This window comes from Phoca vitulina, unplaced genomic scaffold (assembly GCF_004348235.1).
Source record: "Phoca vitulina isolate PV1807 unplaced genomic scaffold, GSC_HSeal_1.0 scaffold23, whole genome shotgun sequence".
NCBI lineage: Eukaryota > Metazoa > Chordata > Mammalia > Carnivora > Phocidae > Phoca > Phoca vitulina.
In genome coordinates, this window is record NW_022589726.1 from 18,755,314 (window position 1) to 18,768,995 (window position 13,682).

A 13,682-nucleotide genomic window follows, 5' to 3' on the forward strand; every position below is an offset into this window, starting at 1 on the left:
CCCAGAGTACATCAGATCTTCCCTGCTTCCAGAATGAAGAATGCTGGGCTGGGGAGATGGGAGGGATGAAGGGGGGCAGACTGCCAGCCAGACTCCATCCTGGTGTTTCTGCCCACTTCATCCTGCCTCTTGTTGGGATGTGTTCTTTGAGAAGCCCAAGCCCCTGGGCAGCTCTGTCTGTCCTCCCGACTCTCTATGTCATTCAGGGCGATACCATCCCCTCCCAAACCCTAACTGTTTTCTGAAGACACTGACGTAGGGTGGGCGGCCCAACCCTCCTCCAGCAAAGGGGCTGATTGTTCCCTGACAGCTTCAAACTTGCAGACCTGAACAGAGAAATAACAGGCCAGGAGAGGAGTTAAAAGTCAGCCCTGGGGGCAATGCTTTCACCAAGCAGAGCCACTGAGACCCATAATTGCAGGTGGCAGTGAGGCATCCAGGAAGCTCCCACATTCCTGAGTTTACAGTCTCTGGAACCCCTCCCCATAAGGTCTGAGCCTGGCATCACCCGGAGTGGGGACCACCCATGTGGACTTTGAGGAAGTGCGCTCAGGGCTCAGGACCATGCTCGGAACTGGTGGGAGCCAAGAACCAGGAATCTGAACCACAACAAACCAGGATGCTGTGCAGGAAGCTAGGTGGCAGGAGGGGAGAGGCCATGAACCGAGAGAAGATGAGTGTAAAACCAGGGGCTAAAGTCAGGAAGGGTTGGGAGGGAGGGCAGGAAGGAGAGAAATGACACCGAGGGTAATCTTTAAATGTTCCTGGTCCCCAGGGATGAGAGGAGTAGAGGGGATAGAAATTTGGAGAGAAATCCTGAGTCTGCCTCCCTCAGATAAGCCACCTTTCCTCCAACCAACGTCAGGTGCAAAGATCCTGTGGTCAGACCACTGCGCCCTAACATCAGCCCAGTACTCACTAGCCATGTGACCGCGGCCAAGTCTCACAACGACTCTATGCCTCAATAGCTTCATGAGCAAAACAAGAATAGTAATAGCTACCCCGTGGTGTTGCGTGAAGACTAAATGTGAAGACCGGTGTAAAGCAGCCATGCTTATTGTAGCTGCTCAATAAACGTTGGCAACTATTACTCTCATCCTCACCCTCACAAAGTTATTATGAGAATCGAATGACATAATGCTTGCAGCTGACCTGCCACATGGTCTGGCACAGACTGAGTCCTCAGTAAACGGGGTTTCTCTTCTTTTCCCAGCGACAGGAAGGGCATGATCCAGTGCTTGGGTTCAGAGTCCAAGACCTGGGAATCCAAAGAGAGGAACAGTTGAGAAACAGTGGGAGTGCCTGCCTTGTGAGCCTGAGAACCTGGGCGGGCGGGGGGCTCAGGACCCAGGCCTGCCCCGGGCCCAAATCCCCAGGCCTGGTCCTGCCCTGGGTAGGGTGTTCCCTGTGATGATTAGGGGGCAGAAAGACGGGCGCTGGCCAGACATGCCATTGAGATGAACTCAACAGAGTGGTCTTTCATCTTCTCCTGCCAAGCCCAGTTCTTGGAAGGGATAAAAGTCAAGGAGAGTCTGGGACAGCTAGACTTGGAAGGCTCCTCATCCCTTTGACACTTGCGCCCCTCCTTTAACTGGCACCGGCTCCCACCATGACCCAACGATCTTCTGTCACCATCAAGTCAGGAGGCACTCAGGCACTTCAGTGCTTCTTCGGCCAGCCTCCTCCCAGGCTGCCAGCCTAGCTTCAGCTCTGTCTCTGTGTCCCAGGGCGGGAAGAGCTTTGGGGGCAGCTTTGGGGGTAGCTTCGGGACCAGGAGCCTCCACAGCTTTGGGGGTAGCAAGAGAATCTCCATCAGTGGAGGCTATCGCTGCAGCCGGGCCGGGGGTGGGGGCGCCAGCTATGGGCTGGGTCTCGGAGGCATGGGCTACAGAGCCGGGGGAGCCTTCAGGGGGTACGGATTTGGAGGCGGGATGATGTCTGGCTCTGGGGGCATGCAGGAGGTCACTGTCAACCAAAGCCTCCTGACCCCCCTCCACCTGGAGATTGATCCCTCCCTCCAGCGGGTGCGAAAGAGGAAAAGGAGCAGATCAAGACCCTCAACAACAAGTTTGCCTCCTTCATTGACAAGGTGAGAGGCAAGTGGAGTCCCCACCAGGAAAGCAGCAGGAACCCGGGGTATCTCTGCTTTCTGTGCTTTTCTGAGGTCAAGTGGGACTTGCCTAGGACCTGCGATCCTGGGGGCTGGGAAGACTGCTGACCCAGCGAAGAAGGAAGCAGTTTCCCACCTTGTTGAGGTGGGAGCAGAAAAATGTTCATCTCCACACTCCAGAGCTGTCTGACCTACTGAAAGGCCATTGCTCTTTTGGTGGATAGGGAATGTGTACTGGGCTTAAAGTTAGACAGCAAAAAGGGATCATGCTGGGGTCACCTTTCCCTACAGTTAACAGGGACAAGTCCTCCTGTGGTGACCTCCCTGGTGACTTGGTTATGGTGGGGAAGCTGAGTGGTTGGTGAGGGGCCGGCTTTCCCACTTTTCTTCTGGCGAGAGCTGAGCTGTGACATCAGCCCTGAGTGCGCCCTGCAGGAAGGCCTGTACTCCTAAGGATTTCCCCAGGTCCGGGGAAAGAAGCTATTCTATTTTGTTCTACCAGTGGTTCACACCTGAGCTGGTTGCTTTGTCTGGGAAGAACCAGTTCAAGGAACCTGGCTTGTTCAGGCTCCATATATGGGACCTGGATGGAAGAGTGCTGGACTCTTCCAACCCAGACTCTAGTGCTAGGAGAACATCCCCTAACTTCTTGGGCCTCGGTTGGGTTGGACAGACAGACTCTAAGGTGACTCTGCAGGTCTAACAGGCTATGGAATGCCTCATCCTAGGGTCCCAAATCTTCCAATGCACCAATCTAACCCCGGGGACTGTTGAGCCAGGGGTTCTTCCATTTAATCACCCGTGTCACCCCACTTGGCCTTGTATTTGCACCAACAGATGTGAGGTTTCCAGCAGACTGGCTCTGGGGGGAACAGGCAGGCCCTCCTTTGCTTGGTTCCTCTGGAGGGGGATGTGGGGAAAAGGGGATGTGATAGGGAGGGACTTGGGGTCAGGATTGCCCTCCTTCTGACAACAGAGAAGAAAGGTGGGAAGGGCAAGAGGGGCATTCGTTAAAGGCCCTCTGGAGGCACACTGCCATCTCCAAGATTTTGGAGGCTCCTTTGTTCCTTCATTCTGAGGCTGTGTGTCACTCCACGGACTCCCAAAGGAAGGACTTTGTGTAAGGAGAAAAGTTTCACATATTCCCAAGGCTGCCTCCCAGACGGAGGAGCAGGTAGATGAGTGCAATTCAAGCAAACCAGACTAGTAGCACAAGGCCACAGGGGACCTGAGAGAGCAGAAGCGGCTTGCCCAAGCCACACAGCTGGCCGGCGACATGGCTGGCATTGTGCCCAGGTCCCCCAACGTGACTTTAGAGTGACCCATTTCGGCGTTCCTGGACTGCATGGGCAACTGAGTTCAGATTCTAGATCTAGAGAAATCACATAGGAAAGAAAATGGACAGACTAAATTTTCTGCCAGGAACTTCCTGCCCATTTAATGGGAATCGAAATCCCGCCCAGTAAGGTGATGGTGGAGTGATTTCCTTCAGCTACCGCACATCAGTGTGGTCTGGTGGATGCAGACGGTTTCCGACCCCTCTGGTCCTGGTCCTCCTTACTTCTCCCACCTCCACACCAAGCCACCGCCTGTCTCCCAGGCCCATTGCACCCACATTTGGGTGGCTAGCTACGTTGCAGGATCCTTCCAGCGTGAGGATGAGGAGGAGCCTGCCACCTGGACTCCAAGCTCCTGGAGGGCCTCCGTGCACTGTTGGGGGGCCCTATGTCGCAGAGCTCTCCGGGAGGCTGCTACGGGGCAGCCCTCACAGTCTCTCCCCTCTGGCCGGGGCAGGTGCGGTTCCTGGAGCAGCAGAACAAGGTCCTGGAGACCAAATGGAGCCTCCTGCAGGAGCATAAAACCACCAGGGCCAACATCGAGCCCATGTTTGAAGCCTACATCAGCAGCCTGAGGCGGCAGCTGGACTGGCTGGGTGGCGAGCGGACGCAGCTGGAGACGGAGTTGAAGAACATGCAGGACGTGGTGGAAGACTTCAAGAACAAGTGAGCAGACGCTCAGCCGGATGCCCCGAGGGTCCTGGGGAGGCCCCGCTCTCTGCAAGAGTCCAGTCCAGTGAGGCAGTAGGACGCACCCTCAGGGCAGCGAGGCAGAATCAGAAAAAGAACTGGGACCCTGTGGCCAAGAATGTTGAGGCTTTGGGGAGGGTTGGGGCTGGAGATGGTGATGACCGGCGCGGGCACAAAGAGCGGGGTTTGCACGACCACCGTATGAACTCTGCAGATGGGGACAGCAGGCTCGGAGACAGGCACTGACTTAGCCAGTGTTGTGCAGGTGGCAACTCATGAGTTAAGAATGAAACCCATAGACCCTCGCTCTCACATTTGTTCAACTCAGCCCCATTGCTAACTTACACGACGTGCGCACACACCCCAGCCCTGGCCAAGGCCGGGAACAAAGCAAAAGGAGACAGATTTGCTGCCTTCTCCATGGAACCACACACACACACACACACACACACACACAGCCCACTAAACATGACGGCATGCTCGTGCCTATGGATTCAAGCAGCTTCTTATTTTTATTGTTTTAATTTATTTCTAATGCTCTTGGTCCAAACAAAATAAGTGACTTGATGAGGAGTTTCGGTTATAGTTGTATAATGTAATGAGAATTCAGGTCTGAGTTGAGTTTAAATGGTAGCCACCACCCACCTGTGGCTGTTCAAATTTAAATTAATTACAGTTAAATAAAACTTAAATTTTAGCTCCTCAGTCACACCAGCCACACTTCAAGTGCTCAGTTGCCACATGTGGATAATGGGTCCCCAGAGTGGCTGCAGATAGAGCATTTCCATCATCATAGGAAGTTCTCTTGGACAGCACTATAGGATCTAAAGTCAGTGGATTTAGAATCTTGGCTCAACTACTTACTAACTGAATGACCTCTGACTCTCTGAACCCTAGTTCCTTTGTCTGTTAAAGGGGATATTAATAGTGCCCACCTCGTAGGGGTTGGGAATATCATATCAAAACTTGCATGTGAAATACTTGGTAGGGTGTCCAGTGCCCGGCATATAGTAAGTTGTTAATAAATGTTAGCTATTTTTATTATAAGGATGATTAGGTGTGTAGTGATGCAGACACAGGCAAGAGAAACAAGTGCAGATGGATAATTTATAACATGTATGCAACATGAAGTAACAGTGTTTCAGTCCAAGAAGGCTTCCTGGAGGAGGAGACTAAAGCTCAAGGTGGAGAAAGAAAGAGGCACAGGGGAGGACTATGGGGGATTTGTTGAAGAGTGTCTCCTGGTTAATGGACAGTGATGTTCCTGTGACAGGGCCCCTAAGAGGCCCATACAGGGGCAGGGACTGTGAGCTGGAAAACACAGAAGGTGAGGACAGTTGCATGGAGTTAGGTGAAGAGAAGATGTTCAGATTTCATTAAAAGGCAGCATGAGGAAGCAATAAGGAAAACGACATCCACTCTGGAGAAGGCATAGCGCTGAACATTCAGTGGCAGGAAAGAGCTTTTCTCAGATCCTACTGGACAGTGGAAGCAACGTAAAAGCGAGGCGATCCCACATACACTTAGTGTGGGGGAGTACTTGTGGTTTTAAAAAAATAACGACAAGCCATTCAGAGATGAGAGAGAGCCTCTGAGAGGTTAAGTGACCTGCCCCAGGTTACTCAGCTGGGAGATGGAAGAGACAAAGCCCAAACCCCAGCTGCCCAGAGCTGCTAAGAGGGTGGGGCTCACTGACGCTTAGGAGGGCTGGGAAGGAAATGGGTTACTTAGAGCAGAGGGGAAGCTTCCTTCCCAGAGCTCAGTGAGCAAGAGGGTACCTCCACGTGCCCCTGGGGTGGGGGGCAGGAGGGGAGAGGGGCTGCTGTCTATGGGCAAATTGAAAAATGGGAAGCTTGGGCGGGTCGGGGAGAGAGGGCCCCTATTAGCTTGAGGACTGCTCCCTCTCCGTGGTTCAGTCCAGCTAAGCAAGGCAACGTGAGGGTGCCACAGGGTGCAGGAGCCAGCCAAGGCCTGGGGCTGTCTGCCTTGGGCCAGACTACTCCTCCGTTCCTCCCTTCTGTTTGGCTTAGGGCAATACCAGGGGGTAAAAAGGGAAGCCTGCTGACCCCTTTATGGAAACGTCAGCACTCTACAGAGCAAAGCCTCAAGAAAGACAACCTCAGGAGGAATGAGGGGTGGTTCTGCTTTACTGTTGTTTGGGGCTTGAGTTGTATTTGGACAGAAGTGGTTGTGTGATTGACTTGGGGTGGGGACACGTGTGTAGTGGGAGAGCTATGCTCCAGTAGCTCACTCTCCATGGCTGTTCTGGAGACCCACACCCCCTACCCACCTACAGCCCGCCTGTTAGACCTCACTCCCAGAACCCTGCTCCTAACACCCATCCACTTTTCTGTATTGTTTTATGATCGGCATACAATATGATACTCGTTTCAAGCGTACAACATACTGATTCCATATTTTTACATATTACAAAATGATCACCTTGACAACCCCCTTCTTGATCTTTCCCGCAGGTATGAAGAAGAAATCAACAGGCGCACAGTGGTGGAGAATGAGTTTGTGGTGCTCAAGAAAGTGAGGGGACAGAGCTGCTCCCTCCTGGCTCCCAGGCCCAAGGCGTCCCTTCTGGCAGTAACACCCTGAAACCAGCGGCCTCGCAACTTTTAATTCATGTAGCTAATCTTTAAAGCAGGTTTTACTTTACAAGTGAGAAAACTCAGGTTCAGGCAGGTTAAGTAAGTGACCCAACGTTACCCAGAAAATCAGAAGTGAGTCAGGATCCGGGACTCCAGAATCCCCGCTATAAATCACGACACCAGCCCCTCCCCATGTGGAGTCCCTGCAGGGAGAAACAAGCAAAATGGGCCCTGTGCTGAGCTAAGGCTCCAGGACATCAAGTCAGGCTCAGGAGGACAGTGGCAGGACAGGGATCGGCTCCATGGAGTGGTGGGCCTTCCTGCTCAGCAGGGGCAGGCAGAGGGAGGGGAGACCAGCTGGCAAAGGGAGAACGGAATCGGAATAGAGGTGTGTGCAATGTAGAAAGGGGCTGAGAGTGTGAGGAGGAGGGCCTAGGGAGAGTCTGGGAGAGCCCAGAGGCAGCCGAGGCCCACAGGCCCAGGATGGGGTTGACCTCACCACATGCAGGTGACCTAAGATCTGTCCATGTGGCACCAGCTGGGGAGCGGGTGAGCATTCCCTGAGAGCCCTGGTCCCCACATAGTCTTCGCCATCCTGCAAGTTCCACTCCAGAGCCTGGAACAAAGAAATGCCCTCAGCCCTGGGCGCTGACGTTCTCCAGCCTAACTCCCAGCCAGAGGGGCTGGCTGCCCCACCAAGGATGGGCCTCAGAGTGACAGCATGTTCTGTGCCCAGGACGTGGATGCTGCCTACATGAACAAGGTGGAACTGGAGGCCAAGGTGGATGCCTTAATGGATGAAATCAACTTCCTGAGAGCTTTCTACGATGCGGTAAGCAGTGTTAGGGGCTGGGGGCCTGGGCTGGGTACACAGGCTGCCGGCTCCTTCCCTCGTCTCTTCTCTGCTCCCCACCCCGTCCCCAGGTTGGAATTCATGGAGCAGATGCTGTTTTCCTTACCGAGGAACAAAACGAGGCTCCCTAGAGCAGCTGGGGGGTCAGGCAAGAAATTCAACCTCGACCACTTGGACCACGCATGTGCTGGTGGTCAGACAAAAAAACTGCCTGTTGATGAATTGCACATGCTTTCCCGAGACGTAGCTGAGCATCCTGGCTCACCCAGCCCAGCTCAAATTTACCAGCTACTCTTCCTAGAGAGGCTGCAGAATGATGCAATTTCACAAACCAAGCAGCAATTAGTGAGCCCTCAGGTGCTTCTAGAAGCACCCAGCACAAATACCTGGCTCTCCTAAAGACAGGTATCATCGTGCACTTCCGTATGCCAGACACTGTCTTCGGGGCTGCCAGGGCAGTGCTGAGCAGACACAACAAAGCCCCTAGGTTCTTGGAGCTTCTATTACAGTGGAGAAGACAGGTGACACAGGGAGGATTGAATAACTACACCATTTCAGGCATAGTAGGGCGGATGGAGAGAAACAAGGAACGGTGGCAGGCAGGAGGTGGGTGATACCTGATGAGAAACGGGAAGAACTGAGGATCCAGGAATGCCAGGAGGAGGTCAAGGTGGCTGGAGGCGAGTGAGTGAGGTAGAGTGGTCGAGATGGGGTGCGGGGTGCACTATGTGCCCCCAGGTAGGCCTGGTAAGGACAGGTGATATGCCCGTGCACTGCGTATGTTTGGTGCCCAACAGAAGTGGGTCATGTTCCAGGAGCAGGAGCATGGGTTCCATGGCTTTGGACAGGGGCAGTGACCACACTGCTGCCCACATAGGGCAAAAAAGACAGCATTTTTCTCTGCTTGTTCACTGCGATGCTGACAATTGCAAGCATGTGGACTGAGACCAAACCCCCCCCCCCCCCCAAGTTAGGTCAGCTACCAGGAAAACTATGTGGGAAAAACATATCGCAAAACAACAACAAAATAATAATTGCTTGAAGCAGCAAATGCATGAACCAATTATTAATAAACAAAGGAGAGGAATATTTTTTACTAGATTTGTGCTGTGGACCAGGGATTCTCAAATTTGAAAGTGCACCAGAATCTTCTAGACCGCTTGTCAAAACACCAGTTCTGACTCAGTGAATCTAGGGTAGGAGCCAAAATGTTGCATTTCAAGCAAGTTCCCAGGTGATGCTGCTACTGCTGGTCTCAGGATCCCATCTTGGGAACCGCCACCTTAGATGATTCTGGAAAGTGATCATTAACAAATTAATTGTGGTTTACTGTTTCAAAAACCGTGTTATGTAGACATGAATTGATTTAATCCTGGCAGAAAGCGTGTGAAACAGTGCTAGGACCAGCCCCTCTGAGACTCAGAGAAGTGATCTAACCCTCTTGGCAGATTCTAGACTCGAATGCTTTGTTCCGGTGCCCTTTCTGCGGTCTCGAGCTGATTTCCATTTCCCATCCCTGAGGAGCAGGGAGGAGCCACGTTGGGCAACAGGACTGAGACCGAGCAGAGCTTTCTGGCTCCTTCTGACTCAGTTTTCGGTCACAAGAGGATTTCTTTATTTGGTGTGAAAGGCTGTGTTTTCTCAGAACATGAGCCAGCCCGGCACTGACAGGTCCCCACAAGGTGCGCTCCCTTGACAGTGGGAGTAACTTCTGGAGGAGGCCAGCTGGAGTTCCCCGTGTGGCTTCTCCCTGTGCGCAGATGAGGTGACGGTCAAGCCCGAGTGTAAACTCAGTGACCTCCCTAATGTCCTTCCCAGCCCTTCGGGTCTATCAAGGTGCTGCACCCCAACAGTGCAAGTGAGGTCCTCGGTGCCATGGTCTGTTTCTCAGGCCTGGACACTGTCTCCCAACACACACACACACACACACACACACACACACACACACACACCCTGCTTCAGCTCTTCCGTTTGGGCCCCCTCACAGGAGCTGGCTCAGCTTCAGGCCCAGATCTCCGACACGTCCGTGGTGCTGTCCATGGACAACAACCGCAAGCCGGACCTGGACAGCATCATCTCTGAGGTCAAGGCCCAGTACGAGGACATCGCCAACCGCAGCTGGGCTGAGGCCGAGTCCCGGTACCAGACCAAGGTGAGGCGTCAAGGTCAAGTCCAGGAAACAATCTTAGAGCACTGGGATTTCAAAGGCAAATTAGGTAAGAGCTTATTCTGTCAGGTGTCCCAGTCTGATGGGTCAAAGGGATGAATTCAGCCTGGGGCTTACCCTCTATCGGGAGCACCCCTCGGGCAGCACCATCAGGACCTGGGGGAGCAACCAGATGAAGGCAGGAGGTGGTCAATCCTCTGTGAGGGGGAGGATGGACACATCTCCAATGCCCGATAGAAGCCAACAAGGGACAGCTGGACAGCACCAGCCAGCAGGAGCCAGAGAGGGAAGGGAGGAACAAGAGCAAGTCTCAGCCTCCTGGATCCAGGGAAGGGAGGTGCAGCTGGTGGTGGCCAAGGGGCTGGGAGCAAAGTCTCGACATGGGCCACACAATGAGATTTTCCAGGTTAGAGAGCAAACACTCTGAGCGGGGGAGCCACAAATATGAAAAAGCTTAAAAATCAGAGACTGACAGGCACCCTGTGTGCTGCTGAGCTTGTGAGGATAAGATTCCTGATGTGGAGGGGGAAGGATGAGAGACCAGACACAGGATGGGTCCAGCTGTGGGGTGGGGCCTGCAGGCATGGAGAGCGAGGGGCAGAGCCAAGAGACAGTGCAGATGGAATCTGATGGAAAGCAGCAGTGGGGACAAAGGGAGGCACTTCCAAGCAGCACCCTGGAAGCCTGTTGGGCCCTGGGAAGCCACGGCCATCTCGCCTCTGGCCTGACCATCCCCTTCCCCCAGTACGAGGAGCTGCAGCGGTCTGCCGGCCGGCATGGGGATGACCTCCACACCACCAAGATGGAGATCTCCGAGCTGAACCGCATGATGCAGAGACTGCGCTCCGAGATTGATAACCTGAAGAAGCAGGTAAGGCTGAGCTCCCAGCAGACATCCCATAGATGCCCCTGCCCACCGGCAGACCTGGGCTTGGTCCCAACTCGGCCCCTGCAGAGAGAAGCCTCCCCCGATGAGTGACCGTCCAGGAATGTAACTGTGCAGTCTCCCGCCCCACCAGGGGGGTGGGGACCTTCTTTCTGAGATCTGCCCAACAGCTGCTCCTCAAGGGAAGGGTCTGTCCTCCGGGGGCATACAAGGCAAAACTATGCAGAGAAGTGCGGCATCGGAAAGGACTCTCCCAAAATCATTTTCTCCGTTATGGCTAAATTATCCAAGAAGGACAGCAATTAATCTTATTTTTAAAGATAATAAGCTCCAACCTCCTTTGCTTGAAATGCATTTCAGGAAATTCTCCCATATTTTTAACCTTAAACACACATCTTACTGCATTCTCTGTGGGCGACCTCACAAACTCCTTTTTACCCCCGGCAGAGCGCCACGCTCCAGAACGCCATTGTGGATGCCGAGCAGCGCGGGGAGCTGGCCCTCAAGGACGCCAAGCACAAGCTGGCCGAGCTGGAGGACGCTCTGCAGAAGGCCAAGCGGGACATGGCCTGGCAGCTGCGCAAGTACCAGGAGCTCATGAACGTCAAGCTGGCCCTGGACATCGAGATCGCCACCTACCGCAAGCTGCTGGAGGGCGAGGAGTGCAGGTAGGGGGCCTTCCCCGACCATGGCTGCTCAAGTACCATGGCTCCCACCATGGCTCAAACAGATCCCACTAGAGCACCCACGCCACAGACACCAAGAGCCCCCGAATGTCAGGCCCCAGATAGAAATTCCAAAGCCGGAAACAAGGTTAAGATGCAGCAGCTCCCCAGAGGCACCCTGCAGTCTCAGCCTCTCCCATTGTTGCTGCTAGACCTGGGGCAGAGGGTCAGGGTGACAATGTCAGGCAGAGGTGACCCATGACTATCTGGAAGGCCATAAGCAGGGCCATTCCTGCCCAGCCCCCAGGCCACACTGGGGATGGGCCTCAGGGGCTCCATGTTTGCCCAGAGATGCCTACAGTCTGAATGTCCCTCTCCACCTAGTGAACACACATCCCTCTCCCCGTTTCTCTATGTATTTTGATTTGGTCTCTCTTCTAGATTCCCCCCCGCAGATTCATAGTAGCTAGATGAACAAAAGGCTTGCTAAGCACAGGCCTGGCACGCCGTAAGCGCTCTGTGCTGATGGCTGCAAATACAAGAGCCCAGGGCTCTTCAACTTCTCAGCAAATGAAATGTCTCTTTCTCTCCACCCCCGCAACAGACTCACTGGGGAAGGCGTCGGATCCGTGAACATCTGTGAGTAAATGTCTTGGGAAAATAGAAAAGTGGGCATCAAAACAGAAGCACTAGCATCACTAACAAGGAGTTGGTGATAGATATGGCCAGGGATGTCATTAAGACCCTCCTAAGGGCTCTGTGGAGACCCCCTCTTCTTTGGCCTTTCCTTTCTGTGGACTCAAGAGAGACTTGTGGTGAGACCTCACCACCCAGGGCCAGTCCCGGTGGGGTCCCTTGTCCACAGGAAAGACTCCACTCTGGCCCCCAGAGGACCCCAGTCACAGGACAGGACAACACGCAGAGTGATGGGTCTGCAGCCTGAATGCGATTCCTTAGCTAGTTCTGGCAGGATTCAAACTCACACAACTAACAAGAGGCTAGTAAACTGGTTAAAAGGAAAGAATCATATCTAGAATTGAAGCAAATTAATGGAACAAGTCGAGCATGGCTTGGCCTCAGCTCACAGAGGGGAGAGCAGGAATGACCCCGCAGGGTGAGGGACGTTCAGGGAGCGGCGACTCCTGGGCATGAGAAGGAGAGTCTCCTTAGTCCCCTGGTGGCTCAGAGCACATGAGGAAGGCCAGAAACCCAGGATGGGGGAGAGCTTGAAACCAGTTGATAAAAGGAACAAGAATGCTTCAGCTGGAGAACTGGACAGAGAGGGGAGGTCAACGAGGCATCTTCAAACGTTTGACAGGCTGTGGGGAGCTGCGTCCCACGGTAGTGAGCTCCCCCTCACTGAACGTGTTTGGGCGGCTACTATAAACCATTGCCTTTCGGTGACGTGTCAGAGGTGATTGCAACTGGGGGAGGTTCACCCGGATGGCCTTCGGGCCTCTTCCAGCATGGGAGCCTACGCTCCTACCCAGGACACGAGACCTCATGCCCCGTCCGGTATGAGAACCCTGTGCAGCTGAGGAACGGACACGGCAGGTGTGACCCCGGGCTTGGCCCTTGATGTCTCTGCACCTCCATTTTCCCTCTGGGAAGTGGAGGTGGTCCTAGTAATGGTGTCCTCTCAGGTCTGGTGAGATCAACATGGTCACAGCTGTGAAAGAGCTTTGAAGAGCGCGATGGACTATATAGACGCTCACGCTGGGGCGGCGGATCCATGCCCACCCTCTCTGACCCTGGCCCCTGGCCCCAGGAGATTCCTGTTCCCTGAGGAAGCCCTGAGGGAGGGAGCCCTCCTGGGCCTAGAGCCAGGGAGGGGGGCTCCCGGGGACCCGGAGGAGCCTGCTAGCGGTGCCCTGTGCCTTCTCTCCACAGCCGTGGTCTCCTCCAGCGGGGGCACAGGCTACAGCTCGGCCGGCGGCCTCTGCCTGGCCGGAGGCGGCAGCTACAGCGGCAGCCTGGGCTACGGCTCCGGGGGCGGCTTCAGTTCTACCAGCAGCCGCAGCATGGGCGGCAGCAGCTCCAGCATGCGCGTCATCTCCAAGACGGCGTCCACCAAGAAGAGTTACAGGAGCTAAAGGGCCCGCCCGCCTGGGCTGCCGCCCCCCTCAGGCTCCGCCCGGTCCCCAGCCCTAAGGCCTGCCGCTTTGCTGATGCCCCATGCGCAAAATCAACAGTAGGAGGCGTGGGGAATGGCCTGTGGGTTCTAAGTTCACCTTGTCCATCCCTCGGCCTCCAGACGTGTCCCCACAGAGGTACCCCCCCTTGCTCCTTATCCCAGAGCCCTCCAGGGTCCCCAGGCATCCACTCCAACTAACGCCCACTCAACTGCTCTGCGCCAAGACCTGGGCTAGGACTTAGC

At 54.5% G+C, this 13,682-nt stretch overlaps 1 protein-coding gene across 1 annotated transcript; it reads left to right on the plus strand.

Annotated features, from left to right (window-relative positions):
• The first annotated feature begins 1,609 nt into the window (after positions 1–1,609).
• Positions 1,610–13,398, plus strand: LOC116642303 (keratin, type II cytoskeletal 5-like). The gene is given in 11 exon segments (XM_032420601.1): positions 1,610–1,651; positions 1,653–2,028; positions 2,031–2,089; positions 3,905–4,113; positions 6,612–6,672; positions 7,471–7,566; positions 9,575–9,739; positions 10,500–10,625; positions 11,088–11,308; positions 11,910–11,944; positions 13,196–13,398. Coding segments are annotated over 11 exon segments (1,593 nt in total).
• The last annotated feature ends 284 nt before the right edge of the window (positions 13,399–13,682 follow it).